Here is a 25,174-nt window from a genome sequence, read left to right as displayed (position 1 = left end):
TCCAGGCTGGAGACCAGGAGGCCACCATTTGTATTCCTGCCCTCTGGAACTCTACGGAAAGCACTCAGGGAACAAAAGCTCCTGAAAGCAAACCCGTGCGGATTACTCAGCCCGGCCCCTGGTAAGAGCGGTACAATTCCACCTGGGGCAAAGACACTTGAGAATCACTACAACAGGCCCTGCCCCCAGAAGATCAACAAGAAATCCAGCCAAGACCAAGTTCACCTACCAAGGAGTGCAGTTTCAATACCAAGGAGAGCAGCAGAATTCCAGAGGAGGAGAAAGCAAAGCACGGAACTCATGGCTTTCTCCCTATGATTCTTTAGTTTGCAGTTAATTTAATTTTTTTTCTTTTTCATTTTTTTTCTCTTCTTTTGCTAAAAATTTTTTTAACTTTTACCCTTTTCTTTTTTAATGTTTTTTAACTAGTTTATCTAATATATATATTTTTTTTTCTTTTTTACAGTTTTCTTTATTCATTTTCTTTTTTAAATTCTTTTCTTTCTTTACATTTTTTTTTCTTTCTTTCTTTCTGACCTCTTTATATCCCCTTTCTCCCCCCTCACGATTTGGGATCTCTTCTGATTTGGTTAAAGCATATTTCCCTGGGGTTGTTGCCACCCTTTTAATATTTTACTTGCTCCTTCATATACTCTTATCTGGACAAAATGACAAGGCCGAAAAACTCACCACAAAAAAAAGAACAAGAGGCAGTACCGAAGGCTAGGGACCTAATCAATACAGATATTGGTAATATGTCAAATTGGGAGTTCAGAATGATAATTCTCAAGGTTCTAGCTGGGCTCGACAAAGGCATGGAAGATATTAGAGAAACCCTCTCAGGAGATATAAAAGCCCTTTCTGGAGAAAGAAAAGAACTAAAATCTAACCAAGTTGAAATCAAAAAAGCTATTAATGAGGTGCAATCAAAAATGGAGGCTCTCGCTGCTAGGATAAATGAGGCAGAAGAAAGAATTAGCAATATAGAAGACCAAATGACAGAGAATCAAGAAGCTGAGCAAAAGAGGGACAAACAGCTATTGGACCATGAGGGGAGAATTCGAGAGATAAGTGACACCATAAGACGAAACAACATTAGAATAATTGGGATTCCAGAAGAAGAAGAAAGAGAGAGGGGAGCAGAAGGTATACTGGAGAGAATTATTGGGGAGAATTTCCCCAATATGGCAAAGGGAACAAGCATCAAAATTCAGGAGGTTCAGAGAACGCTCCTCAAAATCAATAAGAATAGGCCCACACCCTGTCACCTAATAGTAAAATTTACAAGCCTTAGTGAGAAAGAGAAAATCCTGAAAGCAGCCCTGGAAAAGAAGTCTGTAACATACAATGGTAAAAATATTAGATTGGCAGCTGACTTATCCACAGAGACCTGGCAGGCCAGAAAGAGCTGGCATGATATATTTAGAGCACTAAATGAGAAAAACATGCAGCCAAGAATACTATATCCAGCTAGGCTATCATTGAAAATAGAAGGAGAGATTAAAAGCTTCCAGGACAAACAAAAACTGAAAGAATTTGCAAACACCAAACCAGCTCTACAAGAAATATTGAAAGGGGCCCTCTAAGCAAAGAGAGAGCCTACAAGTGGTAGATCAGAAAGGAACAGAGACAATATATAGTAACAGTCACCTTACAGGCAATACAATGGCACTAAATTCATATCTCTCAATAGTTACCCCTAATGTTAATGGACTAAATACCCCAATCAAAAGACACAGGGTATCAGAATGGATAAAAAAACAAAACCCATCTATATGTTGCCTACAAGAAACACATTTTAAGCCCGAAGACACCTCCAGATTTAAAGTGAGGGGATGGAAAAGAATTTACCATGCTAATGGACATCAGAAGAAAGCAGGAGTGGCCATCCTTATAGCAGATCAATTAGATTTTAAGCCAAAGACTATAATAAGAGATGAGGAAGGACACTATATCATACTCAAAGGGTCTGTCCAACAAGAAGATCTAACAATTTTAAATGTCTATGCCCCCAACGTGGGAGCAGCCAACTATATAAACCAATTAATAACAAAATCAAAGAAACACATCAACAATAATACAATAATACTAGGGTACTTTAACACTCCCCTCACTGAAATGGACAGATCACCCAAGCAAAAGATCAACAAGGAAATAAAGGCCTTAAATGACACACTGGACCCGATGGACATCATAGATATATTCAGAACATTTCATCCCAAAGCAACAGAATACACATTCTTCTCTAGTGCACATGGAACATTCTCCAGAATAGATCACATCCTAGTCCTAAATCAGGACTCAACCGGTATCAAAAGATTGGGATCATTCCCTGCATATTTTCAGACCACAGTGCTCTGAAGCTAGAACTCAATCACAAGAGGAAGTTTGGAAAGAACCCAAATACATGGAGACTAAACAGCATTCTTCTAAAGAATGAATGGGTCAACCAGGAAATTAAAGAAGAATTGAAAAAAATCATGGCAACAAATGATAATGAAAACACAACGATTCAAAATTGTGGGACACAACAAAGGCAGTCCTGAGAGGAAAATATATAGCGGTACAAGCCTTTCTCAAGAAACAAGAAAGGTCTCAGGTACACAACCTAACCCTACACCTAAAGGAACTGGAGAAAGAACAAGAAAGAAACCCTAAACCCAGCAGGAGAAGAGAAATCTTAAAGATCAGAGCAGAAATCAATGAAATAGAAACCAAAAAAACAATAGAACAAATCAACGAAACTAGGAGCTGATTCTTTGAAAGAATTAATAAAATTGATAAACCCCTGGCCCAACTTATCAAAAAGAAAAGAGAAAGGACCCAAATAAATAAAATCATGAATGGAAGAGGAGAGATCACAACTAATACCAAAGAAATACAAACAATTATAAGAACATACTATGAGCAACTCTACACCAACAAATTTGACAATCTGGAAGAAATGGATATATTCCTAGAAACATATAAATTATCACAAGAACCAGGAAGAAATAGAAAGCCTGAACAGACCCATAACCAGTAAGGAGATTGAAACAGTCATTAAAAATCTCCAAAAAAAGCCCAGGGCCAGATGGCTTCCTGGGGAATTCTACCAAACATTTAAAGAAGAACTAATTCCTATTCTCCTGAAACTGTTCCAAAAAGTAGAAATGGAAGGAAAACTTCCAAACTCATTTTATGAGGCCAACATCACCTTGATCCCAAAACCAGACAAGGATCCCATCAAAAAAGAGACCTACAGACCAATATCCTTGATGAACACAGATGCGAAAATTCTCACCAAAATACTTGCCAATAGGATTCAACAATACATTAAAAGGATTATTCACCATGACCAAGTGGGATTTATTCCAGGGCTACAAGGTTGGTTCAACATCCGCAAATCAATCCATGTGACACAACACATTAATAAAAGAAAGAACAAGAACCACATGATACTCTCAATAGATGATGAAAATGCATTTGACAAAGTACAGCATCCCTTCCTGATCAAAACTCTTCAAAGTGTAGGGATAGAGGGCACATACCTCAATATTATCAAAGCCATTTATGAAAAACCCACCGCAAATATCATTCTCAATGGAGAAACACTGAAAGCTTTTCCGCTAAGGTCAGGAACATGGCAGGGATGTCCATTATCACCAATGCTATTCAACATAGTACTAGAAGTCCTAGCCTCAGCAATCAGACAACAAAAGGAAATTAAAGACATCCAAATCAGCAAAGAAGAAGTCAAACTATCACTCTTCGCAGATGATATGATACTATATGTGGAAAACCCAAAAGACTCCACTCCAAAACTGCTAGAACTTGTACAGGAATTCAGTAAAGTGGCAGGATATAAAATCAATGCACAGAAATCAGTTGCATTTCTCTACACCAACAAGACAGAAGAAAGAGAAATTAAGGAGTCAATCCCATTTACAATTGCACCCAAAACCATAAGATACCTAGGAATAAACCTAACCAAAGAGGCACAGAATCTATACTCAGAAAACTATAAAGTACTCATGAAAGAAATTGAGGAAGACACAAAGAAATGGAAAAATGTTCCATGCTCCTGGATTGGAAGAATAAATATTGTGAAAATGTCTATGCTACCTAAAGTAATCTACACATTTAATGCAATTCCTATCAAAGTACCATCCATCTTTTTCAAAGAAATGGAACAAATAATCCTAAAATTTATATGGAACCAGAAAAGACCTCGAATAGCCAAAGGAATATAGAAAAAGAAAGCGAAAGTTGGTGGCATCACAATTCCGGACTTCAAGCTCTATTACAAAGCTGTCATCAACAAGACAGCATGGTACTGGCACAAAAACAGTCACATAGATCAATGGAACAGAATAGAGAGCCCAGAAATAGACCCTCAACTCTATGGTCAACTAATCTTCGACAAAGCAGGAAAGAATGTCCAATGGAAAAAAGACAGCCTCTTCAATAAATGGTGCTGGGAAAATTGGACAGCCACATGCAGAAAAATGGAATTGGACCATTTCCTTACACCACACATGAAAATAGACTCAAAATGGATGAAGGACCTCAATGTGAGAAAGGACTCCATCAAAATCCTTGAGGAGAACACAGGCAACAACCTCTTCAACCTCAACCGCAGCAACATCTTCCTAGGAACATCGCCAAAGGCAAGGGAAGCAAGGGCAAAAATGAACTATTGGGATTTCATCAAGATCAAAAGCTTTTGCACAGGAAAAGAAAAACCTAAATACAACTGACAGAATGGGAGAAGATATTTGCAAATGACATATCAGATAAAGGGCTAGTGTCCAAAATCTATAACGAACTTAGCAAACTCAACACCCAAAGAACAAATAATCCAATCAAGAAATGGGCAGAGGACATGAACAGACATGTCTGCGAAGACATCCAGGTGGCCAACAGACACATGAAAAAGTGCTCCATATCACTCAGCATCAGGGAAATACAAATCAAAACCACAATGAGATATCACCTCACACCAGTCAGAATGGCTAAAATTAACAAGTCAGGAAATGACAGATGCTGGCGAGGATGCGGAGAAAGGGGAACCCTCCTACACTATTGGTGGGAATGCAAGCTGGTGCAACCTCTCTGGAAAACAACTTGGAGGTTCCTCAAAATGTTGAAAATAGAACTACCCTATGACCCAGCAATGCACTACTGGGTATTTACCCCAAAGATACAAATGTAGTGATCTGAAGGGGCACGTGCACCTGAATGTTTATAGCAGCAATGTCCACAATAGCCAAACTATGGAAAGAACCTAGATGTCCATCAACAGATGAATGGATTAAGAAGATGTGGTATATATACACAATGGAATACTATGCAGCCATCAAAAGAAATGAAATCTTGCCATTTGTGACGACGTGGATGGAACTAGAGCGTATCATGCTTAGCGAAATAAGTCAAGCGGAGAAAGACAACTATCATATGATCTCCCTGATATGAGGAAGTGGTGATGCAACATGGGGGCTTAAGAGGGTAGGAGAAGAATAAATGAAACAAGATGGGATTGAGAGGGAGACAAACCATAAGTGACTCTTAATCTCACAAAAAAGAGGGTTTCTGGGGGGCGGGGGGTTGGGAGAAGGGGGGTGGGGTTATGGACATTGGGGAGGGTATGTGCTTTGGTGAGTGCTGTGAAGTGTGTAAACCAGGCGATTCACAGACCTGTACCCCTGGGGATAAAAATATATTATATGTTTATAAAAAATAAAAAATTAAAAAATTTTAAAAAAAGAAATAAAGAAAAAAAATCCACTTACATTAGCATCAATAACAATAAAATACCTAGGAATAAATTTAACCAAGGAGGTGAAAGATCTATGTACTGAAAAAGGTAATACATTAAAGAAACTGAAGACACAAATAAATGGAAAGATATGTCGCATTCGTGAAGAATATTAAAGAATATTATTAAAATTCCCATATCACCCAAAGCCATCTGTAGATTCAGTTCAATCCCTATCAAAACTCCAAAGGCATTTTTCACAGAAATGGAACAAATAATCCTTATTTTTTTATAGAACTACAAAAGACCTTGGACAGCCAAAGCAATATGGAAAAAGTACAAAGCTGGAAGCATCACACTCCCTGAATTCAGACTGTTTACAAATCCATAGCAATCAAATCAGTATGGTACTAGCATTGAAAACAGACACATAGATCAATGGAACAGAATAAATAGCCCATGTATATACATGGTCAATTAATTTATGGCAAAGAAAACAAAAACCAAGAATATACAATGAGGAAAGGGCGGTTTCTTCCATAAACTGGGTAGCCACATGCAAAAGAATGAATCAGTAGCACTCTACTATACCATACATAAAAATCAACTCAAAATGGATTATTAAAGATTTGAATGTAAAACTTGAAATCATTAAACTCCTGAAGAAAACATAAGCTTAACTTCCTTGACATCCATCTCAGTGACAGTTTTTTTGGATTTGACACCAAAAGCAAAAGGCAACAAAACAGACAAGTGGGACTACATCAAACTAAAAAGCTTCTGCCCAGCAAAGGAAACCATCAACAAAATGAAAAGGAAACCTACCAAAAGGGACAAAATATTTGCAAAACATATACCTGAGTAAGTGGTTAGTATCCAATATACATAAAGAACTCATACAATTCAATAGCAAATAAATAATCCAATTAGAAATGGGCAGAGGATCTAAACAGACATTTTTCCAAAAAAAAGACATATCGAACAACAGGCACATGATAAGGTACATAAAAGTTACAGCATATGGAATATAGTCAATGGTATCGCAATAGCACTGTATGGTGGTCGATGATAGCTATACTTGTGGTGAACACTGCATACAGAGCTGTTGAATCATATGAAACTAATGTGTGTCAACTACACATCAATAAAACCAACAAACCAAAAAAAAAAAAAAAACCCCTCAATGGATAGGGAAAAAAAAGAAGAATATGAGCTAAGATGGGGGGAACTGTGTTAATATGAGTGTAGGGGCTATTAATACAAGTACACACATATAGAAGGAGATTGGTCCAGTTCATACCCCATTGTGCTCCAATCCTGATTCCATTCTTTTTTTTTTTTTTAAAGATTTTATTTATTTGACAGAGAGAGATCACAAGTAGATGGAGAGGCAGGCAGACAGAGAGATAGAGGGAAGCAGGCTCTCCGCGGAGCAGAGAGCCCAATGTGGGACTCGATCCCAGGACCCTGAGATCATGACCTGAGCCGAAGGCAGCCGCCTAACCCACTGAGCCACCCAGGCGCCCCTGATTCCATTCTTGTGAAGAACAATAAGCTCACCCAGAGATGAACATTCTTGTATACAATGAACATGTGAAATGCTTGAGTTGTTTACGATAGAGAATATTTAGGGGAAAGATGGCTGTCTCCAGTTGTCCTACACTGGGTGAGGTGCCAGATGGCCAACCCAAGACCAGTGAGTAAAAGTCAGGGGGAAACCATATGATAATTGAGAAGGGAGTTGAGGGAAATTGGAGGGGGAGATGAACCACGAGAGACTATGGATTCTGAAAAACAATCTGAGGGTATTGAAGGGGCAGGGGGTGGGAGGTTGGGGGGGCCTGGTGGTGCTATTATGGAGGGCACATATTACATGGAACACTGGGTGTGGTGCATAAGCAATGAATTCTGTTACACTGAAAAGAAATTAAGTTTAAAAAAAAAGTCGGAGGGAAAGCAGACTTCAGCTTATTATAATAAAGAGTTCGTAAACACTTAGAGCTCTCTAAGTAGGGAAAGACTGAAACACAAAACAGTATGTTAAAACCACTTGAAGTTTTAATCAGAGATTAGAAGACCACCTGGAAAGAATATTTTCAAATATGTGTACAATGTAGAGAATTGGGACAGTTGGCTCCAAGATCCCTCCTGACTCTGTAATTCTACATCTTTGAATGGGATTTTGCTAAGACTCCTATATACTAACCCCCCCACACACACACACACATACTCCCCTCTTACACAGTTAAGTATGCTTCACTTACTGTGTACACTACTGAAACATTTTTCCTGGAGAAAAGGATAGTCATCTACTACAATAAAATACTTTTTATTTATTATTTTACAGTTTGTGAACAGTGGTATTTAAATGAGACTCTGCCATTTGTTCCTCAAAACAGTCTCATGATATGGATAGAGCCAGAGTTTTTTCTTTCTCTCATACACGCACATATATGCAAATGTGTGTATGTGTTCAGACATGAATACACAAAAATGCATACACAGACCCATGCCAAAATACACAGCCAAGGTGAATTTCAACTTTTACTGTGATCATAACTGTTGCTTATCAATGTAGTTATTTGCTATTTTTAAAAGTCAATCCAGTGAAATATGAATAAGATCCACAGGTTTTGCCAATGTCAATTTTCTGGTTTTAATATCATGCAATAGTTTTACAAGATGCTAATATTGCGTGAAGCTGGGTAAAGAGTGCACAGGACCTCCCTGTACATTTCTTTTCCACTTCCTGTGAACCTACAGTCATTTCCAAATAATTTTTTTTTTAAATAGAGAGAGCCCAAGAAAATCAAACTAAAACATGACATCCCACTGGCATTCATGGGAGAGAGGACAAGTAGGGTAGAGGAAGGCAGAAGATGGGAAATAAAAAGCACAAGAACTTTAAAAATAAGTCAGTGAAAAAAATAATTTTTAATAAATAAAATAAATAAAAATTTAATAAATAAAAGCACAAGAACTTTAAAAATAAGTCACATTGAAAAAATAAATTAGAAAAATAAAAATAATTCATAATGAAAACAGGCCTAAAAGATTTTATAAACAAACAAGTGGGACTACATCAAAATAAAAAGCTTCTGCAAAGCAAACCATCTACAAAATGAAAAGGCAAACTTCTTGGGGCACCTGGGTGGTTCACTGGGTTAAGCCTCTGCCTTCGGCTCAGGTCATGATCTCAGGGTCCTGGGATCAAGCCCCACATCGGGCTCTCTGCTCCACAGGTAGACTTGCTTTCCCCTCTCTCTTTGCCTACTTGTGATTGCACTCTATGTCAAATAAATAAATAAAATCTTAAAAAAAAAAAAGGCAAACTACCAAAAGAAAGAAAATATTAGCAAATCATATTCTAATACTCAAAATACATAAAAACTCCTATGATTCAAGAGCAAATAAGCAATCCAGTTAAAAAAGGGCAGAGAGGGGCGCCTGGGTGGCTCAGCGGGTAAAGCCTCTGCCTTCGGCTTAGGTCATGATCCCAGGGTCCTGGAATCGAGCCCCGCATCGGGCTCTCTGCTCTGCGGGAGCCTGCTTCCCTTCCTCTCTCTCTGCCTGCCTTTCTGCCTGCTTGTGATCTCTGTCTTTCAAATAAATAAATTTTTAAAATCTTTAAAAAAAAAAAAAGGCAGAGATATGTAAGTGCTGTGAAGTGTGTAAGCCTGATGACTCAGAGACCTGTACCCCTGGGGCAAATAATACATTGTATGTTAATAAAAATAATTAATAAATTAAAAATGCATTTTAAAAAAGGGGTAGAGGATCTGAGCAGACATTTTTCCAAAAGACATTCAGGCCAACAGATGCATGAAAAGGGGTTCAATATCATTAATCATCAAGCAAACACAAATCAAAACCACAATGAGACCTGTTAGAATGGCTATCACCAAAAGCCAAGGTAACAAATGCGTGAGGATGTGGAGAAAAAGGAAACCTTTGTGCACTGTTGGTGGGAATCCAAACTGGTGCACCCACTCTGGAAAACAATATGGAAGTTCCTCAAAAAATTAAAAATGGAAATAACATGTGACCTACCAATTCCACTTTAAGGTATTTATCCAAAGAAAATAAAAACACTAATTCAAGAAGACATATGCATCCCTATCTTCAGTGCATTATTCCTAATGGCCAATATATGGAAACTAAGTGTCCATCAATGGATTAATAAAGAAAAATGTGGTATATATACATAATGGAATATTATTCAGCCATAAAAAAGAATGAAATCTTGCTATGTGCAACATGGATGAACCCTGAGAGTATTATGCTAAGTGAAACAAGTCAGAGAAAGACAGACAGCATATAATCTCATTTATATGTGAAATCTTAAAAAAATAAAACAAAACAAAAAACAAAAATCAAGCTCACATATACAAAGAACAGACTGGTGGTTGCCAGAGGCAGGGGGCAGTAGGAAGGCAAAATATGTGCAGGGAGTCAAAAGGTACAAATTTCCAGTTATAAAATAAATAAGTCATGGGGATATAATTCACAGCATGGTAGCTATAATTAATAATACTGTATTGTATATCTGAAAGTTGCTAAGAGAGTAAATTTTAAAAGATCTCCTCATAAGAAAAAAAGTTTGCAACTATGTATGGTGACAGATGTTAACTAGGCTTATGTGATGATTATTTTGCAATATATGAAAACAAACATGAAACAAATGTGTTGTATACCTAAAATTAATATAATGTTGTGTGTCAATTAAACCTCAATTTAAAAACAAAGTGTTGCGGCACCTGGGTGGCTCAAGTAAGTTAAACGTTTGCCTTTGGCTCAGGTCATGACCTCAGGGTCCTGGTATCAAGCCCTGCATCTGGCTTCTTGTTCAGAAACTGCTTCTCCCTCTGCCCCTCCCCCTGCTCAAGCTCACTCTCTTTCGCTCTCTCAAATAAAAATCTCTTTTAAAAAAAGTGTTGGTGAGGATATAGAGAAAGGATAACACTTGTGCACTGCTGGTGGGAATATAAACTGGCACAGCCACTGTGGTAACAGTATGAAGCTTCCTCAAAAAAATTAAGAATAGAACTACCATACAATTCAGCAATTCCACGTCTGGGTTTTTATCCAAAGGAAATGAAAACATTAACTCAAAAAGATATGTAACCCCCATACTCTTTGTAGCATTATTTACAACAGCCAGGACACGAAAACAACCTAAGAGTCTACTGGTAGATGAATTGATAAAAGATATGTGGGGTGTGTGTGTGTATTTCTAAAAAGAAAATGAATTAAACAAGTTTTAGCACTTAATGATTAAATTAAAACAAAACAAATCCTATCTAGAAAATTAACAAAAATTATTCAAAATAAGAACGGTTAATGTTATCAACCACAGGTTATAATAGAAACTCTCAGGGCTCCTTGATTGAGCATCCAACTTTTGATCTAGGCTCAGGTCATGACCTCAGGGTCGTGAGACTGAGTCCCAACTTGGCTCCAATGGGTGTGGAGCCTGTTTAAGATTCTCTCCCCTTTCCTCTCCCTTTGCCCCTCCCCCACCTCCACTCAGGCAAACACACACATGTGTGCGCTCTCTCTCTCTCTCTCTCTCACTAAAACAAACAAACAAACAAAACCCAGAAACTCTCATATATCTGTCATGAATGAAAATCACTAACTTCTTTTGAGTAAGTACTTCAGCAACAGGCATAATGAATACTACAAATATTTATTCTTCTTGACTCAATAACACTACTTGTGGAAATCTAGTCTAAGACCTATGTCAGAATACAAAGCTTTCTCTGCACTCCTATTTCATAAAAACAAAAAAATTGGAAACATAATGCATAATAATAAGTGTTTAAGTGTATTACAGCATCTTCATGTCATGAAATATTTTGCAACCATTTTAAATGATACTCAGTTATTAGTAATTTGTCAAAATCTTTCTTACTATCTTAAATGAAAAGGAAAAACAAAATTACATGTTCTGTATGATATAAATGCAATAATATAAAAACAAGTGTAGAAAAAAATGCTGGGAAATATACCAACGAGTGATTGTCACTCAAGAATAAGACAAAGCAGATTTTTATATTTTTCAAATTTTTATATTTAAAATAACAAACCAGGGGTGCCTGGGTGGCTCAGTCGGTTAAGTGTTCAACTCTTGATTTTGGCTCAGGACATGATTTCAGGGTTATGAGATCAAGTCCCAGGCTGTGTGTGTGTGTGTGTGTGTGTGTGTGTGTGTGTGTGGAGCCTGCTTATGATTTTCTCTCTCTCTCCACCCCCTCTTCAAACAAAACAAAACAAAACACATTTTACTTCTATTATAATAAAGCTTAATTGTATTCCATTTAAAAAATTTAAAAAGCCTCATATCCAAACATGCCCCTTTCTCAGCCAAATACCAAATAGTGGGTAAGTTTGCAATCATCAGGCCAGAGAAACTGGAATTGCTGGGAGCAGTCCAGGATGAAGAGTTTGGCCAGGAAAGGATGCCCAGAAGGACACCCATTTCTGTGTTCAGAGTCCTAGGAAGCTCCCTGGGGACAGAAGAGGCAGAGGCCAGAGGTGAGGCAGAGACATGAGGGTTCATGGACAGAGATCATGAGGACCAAGTGTAGGCATCAGTAGCCCAGACAAAAAGACTGAGGAACAAGGTTTCAGAGAGTCATTGGAATAGCTTCCCACTGCACGAGATTCAGTCAAAATGTGGACGGTTAGCATCACAAGTGGTGGTGCTGAGCATCCTTCCTCCAAGCCAGAGTCTGGCCTCTCACCCAGCCACTGTCGAAAGACCAATTTTGTGATCCTCCCTCTTATGCCACCCAATCTTTTCAGCCTGAGGTACAATTCAGGTGGTCCACAAACCAAAGAGCCCCTATAGAAATGAAAATACAAAACATGAAACTCACCAGTCAAAGCCAAAGTACTCATTCGAAGTTTCTATCCACACAAACAGCAAAACCAAAGACAGCAAAAATGAAGTAATCAGAAATGGGTAAAATAACTTCTCTCTCTGGGAAGAGAAAGAAAAAAGTATAAATTAGTTCCATGTATCCATGTTACCTCAGCAGTGTCTATATACACTTGTCAAAGTTCTGCAGAGTTGCAATGCCATGCATTATCCTCAGGAGGCTGGAGTGACCACTGTAGTCTCTTTACCCCTATGGAATTTTGTATAAGCCTATTTAGAACATGTATTACACTTAACTGCAATTACATGTTTATCTGTTTGTATTCAGTGAGACAGTTTCTTCTCTGAGGAATAGGAACTTCAGTTACACACCTCCATCCTGCCAATATCTAGCAGTTTCCAGTTTCTTTTTTTTACTACTTAAAAACTTATTTGTATTGATTTTATTTTTTCAGTGTTCCAAGATTCATTATTTATGCAACACACCCAGTGCTCCATGCAATATGTGCCCTCCTTAATACCCACCACCAGGCTCAGCCAACCCCCTACCCCCTTCCCTCTAAAACCTTCAGTTTGTTTCTCAGAGTCCACAGTCTCTCACGGTTTGTCTCCCCCTCCAATTTCCCCCAATTCATTTTTCCTTTCCTTCTCCTAATGTCCTCAGTGTTATTCCTTATGCTCCACAAGTAAGTGAAACCATATGATAATTGACTTTCTCTGCTTGACTTACTTCACTCAGCATTGAGATACCACCTCAGTTAGAATGGCCAAAATCAACAAGACAGTAAACGACGTGTGCTGGAGAGAATGTGGAGAAAGGGGAACCCTCTTACAGTGTTGGTAGAAATATAAGTTGGTGGAGCCACTTTGGAAAACAGTGTGGAGATTCCTTAAGAAATTAAAAATAGAGCTACCCTATGACTCTAGCACAGTTTTTTTTTTTTCTTTTCTTTTCTAGCACAGTTTCTTTCTTTTTTTTTTTATTAAAGATTTTATTTATTTATTTGACAGAGAGAGTTCACAGTAGACAGAGAGAGAGAGAGGGGGAAGCAGACTCCCTGCTGAGCAGAAATCCCTATGCGGGACTCAATCCCAGGATCCTGAGATCATGACCTGAGCAGAGCAGAAGGCAGCAGCTTAATCCACTGAGCCACCCAGGCGCCCTCTAGCACAGTTTCTTAAATGCAGCTGGCTCTTAACAATCATCTGCTGCTTTCATCCTCCCCTCCATCTACCAAACATTCGTTTGCTGACTCATTCATTGAGTAATTCATTCAATCATCACTCACTGGTTCATTTAGTCACTGACCTACCCAAATTTAGGGGACAAGGGACAGGTTAGGGAATAAAGCTTTCTGTGTTTTTTTTGTTTTTTTTTTTTTGAGTAGCTACCTTGTGCCAATATAATGCTAGAAATTTCATAAACTATCTTCATTTGATTTCTTTTTCAATATGGCCATATAAATTAGGTATTCTTAACCTTATTTTGCAGAAGAACCAAAGCTCAGAGAGGTAAAGTAATTGGCTCACGGTCACACAACCAAGAAGTGGCAGGGACACTGCCCAGATCTCTGAACCTAAAACCAAGGTAGAGGATATCTTCCTAGAGGAGGTGTTCAAACAGCCCTGAAGACAACCCCCTTCACTGAAAGTCACATCATAAACCAGTCATACCAGACGTTGCCAAATCCTTCCTGGGAATGTTAGGTTTGGGTTGCTATCTGAGTTATAATCTTAACACTTCCTTATCACCTGAAAAAGAATTCTGCCTCTTTGGGACACTACATTTAATCAGTTGACACTGGACAGAATAATCCCTGCCCTGACTAAATTATGGCATTACTGGGAAAAGCAAAAACAAAGAAATAAAATGAAAAATGTAGAAACTGTGTTCTAAAAAGATGAGAGACATTACAGCTATCAAGATGCACTTTCTGAGTGTAGGAGGGTGAAGAACACAGGATCTTTGACTCAGAACTTACACTCTACTAAATCTTACATGGACTTTTAAAAATCTATCAGATAGAGGCACCTGGGTGGCTCGATGGGTTAAAGCCTCTGCCTTTAACTCAGGTCGTGATCCCAGGGTGCTGGGATCAAGCCCCATGTCGGGCTCTGTGTTTAGTGGGGAGCCTGCTTCCACCTCTCTCTTTCTCTGCCTGCCTCTCTGCCTGCTTGTGATCTCTATCAAATAAATAAATAAATAAAATCTTAAAAAAAAAAAAAGTATCAAATAATGTCATTACCCTGCTCAAAACACTGCCAGAGCTTCCTATTGTACTAAGGTACCATCAAACTGCCTACCATGGCAACAAGGCCCTCCATGGTCAACCCCTGTCCATCCCTGACCTCATCCCATCCTACACACTCCATTTCTTTTTTTTTTTTTTTTTTTTTTTTTAAAGATTGTATTTATTTATTTGACAGAGAGAGATCACAAGTAGGCAGAGAGGCAGGCAGAGAGAGAGAGAGAGAGGAGGAAGCAGGCTCCCTGCTGAGCAGAGAGCCCGATGTGGGACTCGATCCCAGTACCCTGAGATCATGACCTGAGCTGAAGGCAGCGGCTTAACCCACTGAGCCACCCAGGCGCCCCACACTCCATTTCTAAATGCCAGCCACACTGGCCTGCTTTTTGTTTCTAGAATATAACCGAATTTGCTTCCACCTCAAAACCTTTGTACTGTCTGGTGCCTCTGCCTGGAATACTTTTGCCCCAGATGTACATATGGCTGACTCTACCTCTCCATTTAGGAGACCGTTCCCATGACACTTTTTCAAAGAGGTCTTCTCCCACCACTCTCCCATCCCAGGTTCTAACACAGTTTCCTGTTTATTATCTTCAAAGCTCTTATCACAATCTGAAATAATCTTTCTTCATTTACTGTCTACTAACTAATTCGTCCCACTAGATTATAATCTGCAAGAGGGCTGAGGCCTTAATTGTCTTAATTCACTGTGGCAAATAGTAAGTGTTCCAATGGATGAATAAATCCATTTCCTTATTTTGATTCTCATTGTTACCATTCTTGCTCAAGCATTTTCAAAGGCTCCTCACTGTTTATAAGAGAAAATTCAAATACTTTAACTTGACACAAAGATGTTTCATAATTTGATCAAAATATTCCTTTCTACCCTACTACTTACCATCATTTCACATGTCCCTACTTCAACACTGGAAATTTGTTTTTCCTAAGCACACTACTGTGCTTCTCTGTCCCTTGACTTCTAACTACCTCATTCCCTCTACCCACAGTCCCTTGTACCCATATTTCTGTATGTGAAAAATCTCTTCCACAAGTCAGTCACTCCAAGAAGAGTAATAAAATAGCTAACATTTATTGGAGGTTAATTGTGTGACAAGCACAATTCTAAGTGTCTTCAACATATTACCTCTCCCTCTCCCATCCCCACAACAAATCCTATTCGTGGGTACTACTATTCCACCTCCATTATTCTAATAAGGCATGTAAAGCACCAGATGTTAAGTTACTTGCCCAAGGTAACACAGTGGTAAAGCTCTAATTTGGAGATAGTCAAGGGTAAAGCCATAAATTGAATCCAGGCAGTCTTTTCCCAAAACACAAGGATAATTCTTATCCTATATGCTATACTCCTTTCCCTCAGCAGAAATGGGGCCTTGAGAATTATCTAGGAACCTTAGGAATTATCTAGTTAAATTCCCTAACTGTAGAGAGGCTGGGAGATCTCACATAACCAGTCCAAGGGCAGAGTGGGATATAGTATCCAAACAGGCTCTAGTCCAGGAATTTTTCCATAATACCACACTGACTCAAATACCACCCTGCGCACAAAGCCTCCCTTTTCCTTCTCTTAGTACATGGTAACTCTCATGTAACTTACTGCCTCATCTCTAGTAAGGTTCTGTTGAATCAATTCACTCTTCTCCATCTTTACCATCACTACTCTAATCCAGACCACCAACATCTCTTACCTTATATACTATCACTTTCTCTTTGAAGGCAAAGATGTCTCCCTCCCTGTTTCATACCTTCCAATGCATTCTCCACACGATCAAATAATCATTCCAAAACACAGATCAGGCAACATCTGCTTACCATCTTTAGGGACTCTTTATGTCCTACATGGCAGAGATCAAATTCTTAAAACCAAATAACACTGGTCCCATCTCCCTCTCTAGCTTTGTTTCCCATCACTTTGCCATTTGTATCCTCTGTTCAACTTAAGGTAAACCTTATACCTGACTCCTCCAAAATGATTTCTTCTGCCATCCCCTAATCCTTACCTACCCAATTCTTAATCACCTTTCACCTTCTATATGAAGTATTTTCAACCCTTCCTTTGGCACATGGAGGCATGTATGCATATACACATACACACATAAATACTCTCAGTATTTTAAGACTGTATTGTGCTTGTCTCTTCCACCAAGGGACTATGAACTGCTTGAGAGCAGGAATCATATCAAAGCCATTTGTTATTCCCAGTCACTAGTATATATACTAGTCCTTATCAGCTATAGGTGGATAGAATAACTAGGAAGGTAAGATATAGGAGACAGAAGAACACTTCTACTAATCTAGGAAAACCTCCCATTTCTACCTACTCCCTTTCCTGTGTTTCCCATCATAGGCATAAGAAACTAGTAATCTAACTGGTCAGAATTTCAGAGCCTGGTTGGACTGTGTTTATAAGTACATGAAGTTTTAGGATATGGCCCTCCTCTAATCCCTTCAGTGTGCTCATCATTTGGTCTTTTATATCAAACAGCCACCAGAGAATCCCAACATATAACCGAGAGTTTAAAGTAAGAGGCCCTCAATAAGGCTAGGCCACATGCTACCACTCAGTCTTACTAAAGTTTTTCATTAAGGAAACTCAAGCATTAGTCTGACCAATAATAAAGGAATACCTTGTTTCCCACTTGCTGTTATTTTCCTCATAAACACAGCTCTTTGGGAAACTTACAATGAAGAGAGAATTAAAGATTCAGGCATTCTTGTAATTCCTAGTCAAAAACATCTAATTATACTAAACTTCACTTTTTCAAAGCTAAATAAATGAATGAGAACAAAAGTAAATCAATGAGTAAATGAATAACATAAAAGAGGTAGTTTTAAAAAAAAAAAGAGAGAGAAGCAAATGAAAGTGAAAGAAGATGAGGAAAACAAGCATGTGTTTCTATAAGGTTAACTCTGGCTCCAGAACTTTTCAGGAGGCTTTTCATCAAAGAACTAGAGCCCTACCATGCCCTTGTCCTGGAGACTCTAATGAGCTCTCATGGGAGGGACCAGCCCACGTTCCCCACATCTGAGAAAGTATGGTACAACTCTTTCCCATGTCTCTATACCCAAGAGCAGCAGCAGGGTCCAGGTAAAGACTTTTTCTCCTGCTTGACCTGCCACTCGCAGGTGTAGCAACCAGTAATCAAGGTGATATAGCATTGTCGGTTGCAGCCACATAGGATCCATGGATAATGCCTTTTCACTCTTCTCTGGCTCCCAGGCTCAATCCTGTTGCCCTTAAGCATGGTGCACCTTCTTGCTGAAATGACAAATAAAATTATTAGGATCTAAAAGCTCCTTCAAAAGTTTCCTACCTCACTGCTCTATAGAAAATTCAATCAAAAAAAGATAGATTTTAAAGTTTTTAATCTAGGATAATGCACTGGATTCAGTGGATGAGTAGAGCTTCATCCCCCTTTACCACTAACTTGTTTAGTATTTACTGCAGTCATGCACCCTTCAAGGTTTAGTTTTCTTACCCCTAAAATGGGATCATACTGTCTGCCCTAGGCAACTAATAAATGCTGAAAGTATTAGATAATATATACAAATTATAATTAGATAATATATACAAATGTGTTTTTTCAACTAAAATGTGCTCTTGAAATAACTTGAGAGCTTAAGAGGCGTGGGTGAGGTATGAGAAAAATATAATCGTTGACTAATAAGTGACTCAGATATATAGCTGCCTGCCCCATCACTTATGATCCTCTCTCATTGGAATTAGTTAGGGTTAGCCTCAATTTAAATGATGGAATTTTCAAAATAGCAATGGCTGAAATAAGACAAGTTTGTTTTTTCTTTTGACAACAAAAATATTTTAAAAATTATGTGGCACATGGCTTCACAATGTCATTAAGAACCCAGACATCTTCCATCTTTTTGTTCCACAGCAGCACAGGGCTCCCTTCTCAGGGTCCAAAATGGCTGCTGCTTGAGCTGTATCTATCATTCTAAATTCCAACAAGGATAAAGGAAGAAGAACAAAGAAGGATATTCCCCCTTACTTTAAGGACACTTAAAGAAGTTGAACATTACATTTTACTGGCAGACAGGGGTTTTTCTTACTAGGAAAAGGAAAGAAAGGAAGGAAGGAAGAATGAAAGAGGGAGGGAGGGAAGGAGATATTGGGCTATATCTAGCTGTTACTACTGAATTTTCTCACCCTACTTTAATAGGACACTTTCAGATAAAATTCGTGTGGAATTAGGGGGAAAAACAAAACAAAACAAAAACAAAAACCCCTAAGTATTTAAGAATAAACAAACAAGAAGTCTTAAAGGGCCTGATCCCAGGCGTGGTCTCTACCCCTGAAAACTTTCTGTTGTGCTCCATTCTGTTTTTCTGTGAAAGGTAGTGCTGTAGTTCAGAGTGCAGAGTGTCAACATAGAATTCTGGCAAAAAATGTGAGTAACAGGGACTGGAGTAACCTTCCCAGCTTAAGTAACTAAAAAACCTGGGGAAAATATGAAAGAAAGGTTTTCACACAGTGGACAATAGGCAGTGAAGGACAGCAACCTTTGAGAGAGAAGAAACAAAGGAAGTGAGTATTGTAAATGCAATTTGGATACAGTTTCCAGGATGAAGCCCTGGGAGTGAGATTGTAGGTGGATCCTGGCAGTATCCCTGAACTGAGCAGACAGAAACTGAGCAGACAAAAGGGAAGGAAAAGTACCTCCCTCCATGTCTTTCCGAGTCTCCAGCTGAATACTAATCAGTACATGCTTAGTAAGAAATTATTGACGTTAGAAAAAGAATCACACAAAACGAGGTGGTTAGACATTTAGAGCTCACAAAAGGCTGGGAATAGTTGGTGTTTCCTTCAGAGCAGAAAAACCTTATAATACATAGGCACTTAGAAGCATACTCAGAAGGGTATTGCCTCAATAGTGGGGGAAAAAAATTAGGCCTACATTAAAGGCTACTACTAGGGACAATGGCCTAGCCAAACGAAGTTTAAAAATGAGACTCAAGGGTGCCTGGGTGGCTCAGTCGGTTAAGCATCTGCCTTCAGCTCAGGTCATGATCCCAGAGTCCTGGGATTGAGTCCCACATTGAACCCACTGGTTCTCTGTCCCTCCCCTGGCTTGTTCTCTCACTCTCTCTCAAATAAATAAATAAGTTTAAAAAATGATCTGCAAGATAGTAAAAATGTTTCCAAATAACTTGGCTCTGTTCTGAAACAAAGATCAGAATAAAAACAAACCAAACAAACAATAAAACAAGAGAAGTAGCCAACAAAACAAAATTCTCAATGCCTAGTATCCAATCAAAAATCACCAGGAACATAAAAAAGAGAATGCACCCATATGGAGGGAAAAAACTATCAACAACTCAGAAATGTCTCAGGTGATATAATTAGCAGGGAAGGACACCAAACATTTTTACAACTGTATTCAATATGTTGAGGACAGTAGAAGAAAATAAACATGTTAAGGAGAGACAGGGAAGGTATTTTTAAAATATGTAAACTGGGGGCACCTGGGTGGCTCAGTAGGTTGGCCTCTGCCTTCAGCTCAGGTCATGGTCTCAGGGTCCTGGGATCAAGCCCTGCATCGGCTCTCTGCTCTGCAGGGAGCCTGCTTCCTCCTCTCTCTCTGCCTGCCTCTCTGCCTACTTGTAATCTCTCTCTGTCAAATAAATGAATAAAATCTTTTTAAAAAATATGTAAACTGAACTTTTAGAGATGAAAGACATAGTGTCTGAGATGAAAAGTACACTGCAAGGATTAATAGCAGATTAGATACTACAAAAGAAAGGATTAGAGAATTTGAGAATTTTTTTTTAAATGAAGAGATCAACTGTGAGCTACACAATAACTATAAGCAGTCTAATATAATCATGCCTGGAATCCCTAAAAGGCGGGGGGGGGGAGGTGAGAAAGGGATAAACACAATATCTAAAAAATTAATAACCAAAATGTTTCCAAATATGATGAAAACTATAAGCCTACAGAGCCAAGAAGCACCCCAAACCCTAAGGAAAAGTACACACAGCAAACTATAAGACACATAATCAAGATGCTTAAAAACACTAGTAAAGAGAAAATCTCACCACCAGCCAGAGAGGAAAGGTGTATTACATGTGGAATAAAGAGGACTTCTTGACATTTTTTTCAACAAAAATAATTTGTTGAAAACAATACAAGCCAAAAGACAGTGGAGCAACATCTTTAAGGAACTGAATAAAACACATTTAGCTAGAATTCAGCACTCATAATGAACAGTGTTAAAATATGAAAGTGAAAGGGCACCTGGTTGGCTTAGTTGGTTAAGTGTCTGCCTTCAGCTCAGGTCATGGTCCCAGAGTCTGGGGACTGAGTCTCGAGTCAGTTTCCCTGCTCAGCGTGGAGTCTGCTTCTCCCTCTCCGCCCCTCCCCGCACTCGTGTTTTCTCTCTCTCTCATTCACTCTCTAATAAAAAATTAATTTATTTATCTGAGAGAGAGCGAGCATACAAACAGGGGAAATTAAGCAGATGCCTAATCAACTGAGCCACCCAGGTGCCCCCAATAAATAAAATCTTTAAAAAAATTTTTTAATTAAAGTGAAATAAAGACCTTTTGGATATTCAAAACTAGAAAAGAATTAATCACCAGCTGACTTGCACTACAAGAAATGTTAAGATCACCCAATATGAAAGCAAAAGCTACCAGGTGGAAATACAAATTTACATAAAGAAATGAGGCACCAGAAATATTCAATATATGGGTGGATATAAAATAATGTTTTTCTTATTTATAAAATTACTTCAGAAGATAATTGACTGAAGCAAAAGCAATAACAATGAATATTTCCACTTGTAACAATTGCAGCAGTAAAAGGTTTGACAAGAGTTTAAAGGCCAGGAGCAGGAAAATGAAAGTGTACTGTTAATTCAGTTCTCATATGATATATGATGAGGTGGTATAATATAACTTAAAAGTAGACTCTGATAAGTTAAAGACATATACTGTACACCACGAAGTAACCTCTGAGAAAAGGGGTGTGCATCTAATAAGCCAACAAAGAAAATAAAATGAAATCATAAATATTATTCAATCAAAAAGCAAGAAAAAAGTGAAAAAAGGAACACAGAAGAATAGAAAGCAAGTAGTAAATCAAATTTAAACTTAAATATACCAGTAATTCCTTTAAATATAGTCTAAATGCTCCATGTTTAAAAAGAATTGAATGTGGCGCCTGGGTGGCTCAGTGGGTTAAGCCTCTGCCTTTGACTCAGAGCATGATCCCAGGGTGCTGGGATCGAGCCCCGCATTGTGCTCTCTGCTCAGCAGGGAGCCTGCTTCCTCCTCTCTCTCTGCCTGCCTCTCTATCTACTTGTGATCTCTGTCTGTTTTAAAAAAATAAAAAGAATTAAAAATTGTCTAAGTGGATTAAAATAACAAAGCCCAACAATATGTTCTTTACAAGAATTTGGTTTGTTGTTACAGAAGGTAAAAGAATGGAAAGATTAGTGTCCCATTACCAAGACAACACCACATACCAATCAAAGATGAAATCTGAGTCACATGTGACAATAAGCATTTACTGCTCATACTCTGTTGATCTAGACTGGCCTTGGCTAGTATGACCGGAGTGACCTGGCTCTGTTCCATGTATGGCTCAACTGAGTTGGCCAGAGTATATTTTCCTGATGGTGGCAATTGTCCAAGAGGGTAAGCTGTAATATGCAAATCCATCTCAAGGCTCTGCTGCAAAGGATGTCTTCAAGTCAAAATCAGAAGCAGAGTAAGTGAACTCACAGTAGGAGGGCATTATAAGTTATAAGGCAAAAGGAATGTGAACACAAAAGGCATAATTAAAGGAAGGGTAAGAATTGGAGCCAAATAATACAATCTACCTCACTAGTTACCAGCAGATCAATACCTCGCTTGCTTTTTGCTTGAGGCAAAAAGAATCAGTAAAGACAAAAAAGGACATTTCATAAAGATGCAAAATGACTAATAAATAATTTCCAGTTCACAGGCACCCAATCACATGGCTTCTACAGGAGAAGTAGACAAATTCACAGACATGGTGGGAGATTTAGCATACTTCTCTCAATAAATGATCTAATAAGCAGACAAAAAAGTCTAAAAGGATATAGAAGATTTTATCAACTCGATTAACAAACTAATCTTAATTAACATTTATGGGACACTATACTCAATGACTGCAGAATGTATGTTCTTTCCCAAACTGAACATTTATCAAAAGTCATATATTGAACTAGACAACTGGTTTTAATACACTTCTAAGAATTGAAATCTTAAGAGCGTATTTTCTGATTATGGTGCAATTCAGCTAGGAATCAGTAAGAAAACGATAATTACAAAAATTCACATTTGGGAATTTCACACTATAAAAAACCCATGGTCTAAGGAAAATAATCACAGTGGAAATGAGAAAAAGTCCGAATTGTCTGTTGTTGAAACTGTGATGAAACTACATGAATTTGGTGTGAGCAGCTGCAAATAGTGGTATGTCCAAGAACAAAAACTTTGTGACAGGAAGGGTGGTATACTGCTGGAATACTGAACTAAAGGTAGTATTTTAACCAGAATCATTACCACAATTTCCCACTCATCTACAGATCCTTGGAGTTCAATCATAATTAGGGAAAGATCAATAAACACTGTTTCCCTTCCAAACGTCCAGCACCCAGCTGACATCTCCACTTGGATTTCTCGCAGACATCTCAAAATTAATATATCCCACACTGAACCCCCGATTTTCCCTCCCAAACCGATTCCTTCTGAAATCTGTCGCATCTCAGCAATGCGCACCACCGTTCACCCGGTGCTGGAGTCAAACACTAGGATGTGCTTGCCAGGATGAAGAAAGTAGAGCAAGACTTACGCTCCGTCCATGAGTAACTTGGAAAATGGGCAAGAAACAACATTTTCACACGTTGAACACAGGCAGCGTCGGGCATGACCGCAGAGAGGGGAGAAACAAATGAGCAGAGCCGAACTTCCCACCAGGAGGGACTCACGGACAAGCCGACAGCAGGCCAGCCCTGGACGCCAGCCAAGCCACTGGGCCTGCCCGGCTTGTGCCCCTGTCACCCACCGACAGGGACAGGGACAGGGCCAAGTGGAAGCCCTTTGGCCTCAGTTGCCTCCCCAGAGCACAGGGCTAAAGGCAGCTCCCAGCTGACCACACCTGGTGAGCTCCTTGGGTCCAAGGGCCTCACTGGCTGCCAGCTTGATAATATTTATGTAGCTTCCTATTCCTGGAGAGGCTTACAGGGGGAAGCGCAGAGCTGGACGTGTTACTTACGGCGACTTCAAAGCCTCAAACCCAAACACGACCTCCCCACTGGAGAAGACTAGCGTCTCTCAAAATGGACGCCTGGTTCAACGAGGCGGTGGAGGCCGCGTGGAGGGGGCGTGGCCAGGGGCGTGCTCTCTACAGCCGTGAGGCGGAAGTCAGGTGCAACCCCCAAGCATTGCTCAGAGGCCTACTCTTTTGTCTTATTTTGCTACTTATAAAAATAATTTCAGGGGCGCCTGGGTGGCTCAGTGGGTTAAAGCCTCTGCCTTCGGCTAAGGTCATGATTCCAGGGTCCTGGGATCAAGCCCCACATCAGGCTCTCTGCTTGGCAGGGAGCCTGCCTCCCCCTCTCTCTGTGCCTGCCTCTCTGCCTACTTGTGATCTTTGTCAAATAAATAAAATCTTAAAAAAAAAAAAAGATTAAAAATAATTTCAGCATAAGCTTAGCTCTAGCTAATCATTTAGTTCAGGCATTAACGTTTTTGTAGCCAAATTATTTATGCATTATCTCATTATTTTTTCTTGTCTTTTTCTCCCCAACCTACTTCAAGCAATGGGTCTATTTTAGTTTTATTTGTTAAATTTTTTAAAAGATTTTATTTATTTACTTAACAGATAGAGATCACAAGTAGGCAGAGAGGCAGGCAGGGGGGCGGGAAAGCAGGCTCCCTGCTGAGCAGAGAGCCCTACGCAAGGCTCGATTCCATGACCCCAAGATCATGACCCGAGCTGAAGGTAGAGGCCTAACCCACTGAGCCACCCAGGCGCCCTTAGTTGTTTAATTTTTGGTTCCTCTGGTTATTTCTGTAACTCGGACCTCACTTTTGAGCTCTTAGACCATTATACCCAGTTGTCTGCTGGTCATCGTGATCTGAATCGTCCCGCTATTTAGACACCTTGAACTCAGTATACCCTACGCTGCTTTCCTTCAAACGGGCTACATCATGTGTGGCTCCAAATTGTTAAATGGCGAGACCTGAAACCAAAGCTCCATTCTTGACTCCTCTCTTTCCTTTGCAGCGTCCCTCCCCGCT

At 39.1% G+C, this 25,174-nt stretch overlaps 1 protein-coding gene across 2 annotated transcripts in view; it reads right to left on the bottom strand.

The window, feature by feature from the left end:
• The window catches only part of GDPD4 (glycerophosphodiester phosphodiesterase domain containing 4), a 174,957-nt gene extending 150,746 nt beyond the window's left edge, over positions 1-24,211 (bottom strand). For both annotated transcript variants that reach the window (XM_059188225.1, XM_059188232.1), the window contains exons 1-3: positions 24,147-24,211; positions 17,950-18,143; positions 12,619-12,722 (exon numbers count right to left, since the gene is read on the bottom strand). In XM_059188225.1, coding sequence (XP_059044208.1) covers positions 12,619-12,722; positions 17,950-18,129 — 284 coding nt within the window. In that variant the 5' untranslated portion in view covers positions 18,130-18,143; positions 24,147-24,211. The remainder of the gene's footprint in view (positions 1-12,618; positions 12,723-17,949; positions 18,144-24,146) is intronic.
• Positions 24,212-25,174: the final 963 nt, after the last annotated feature.

The sequence above is a fragment of the Mustela lutreola genome, chromosome 1 (assembly GCF_030435805.1).
Source record: "Mustela lutreola isolate mMusLut2 chromosome 1, mMusLut2.pri, whole genome shotgun sequence".
Classification (NCBI taxonomy): Eukaryota; Metazoa; Chordata; class Mammalia; order Carnivora; family Mustelidae; genus Mustela; species Mustela lutreola.
The sequence above is the reverse complement of the archived record's forward strand: the minus strand, read 5'-3'. Positions and strand labels throughout refer to the sequence as shown.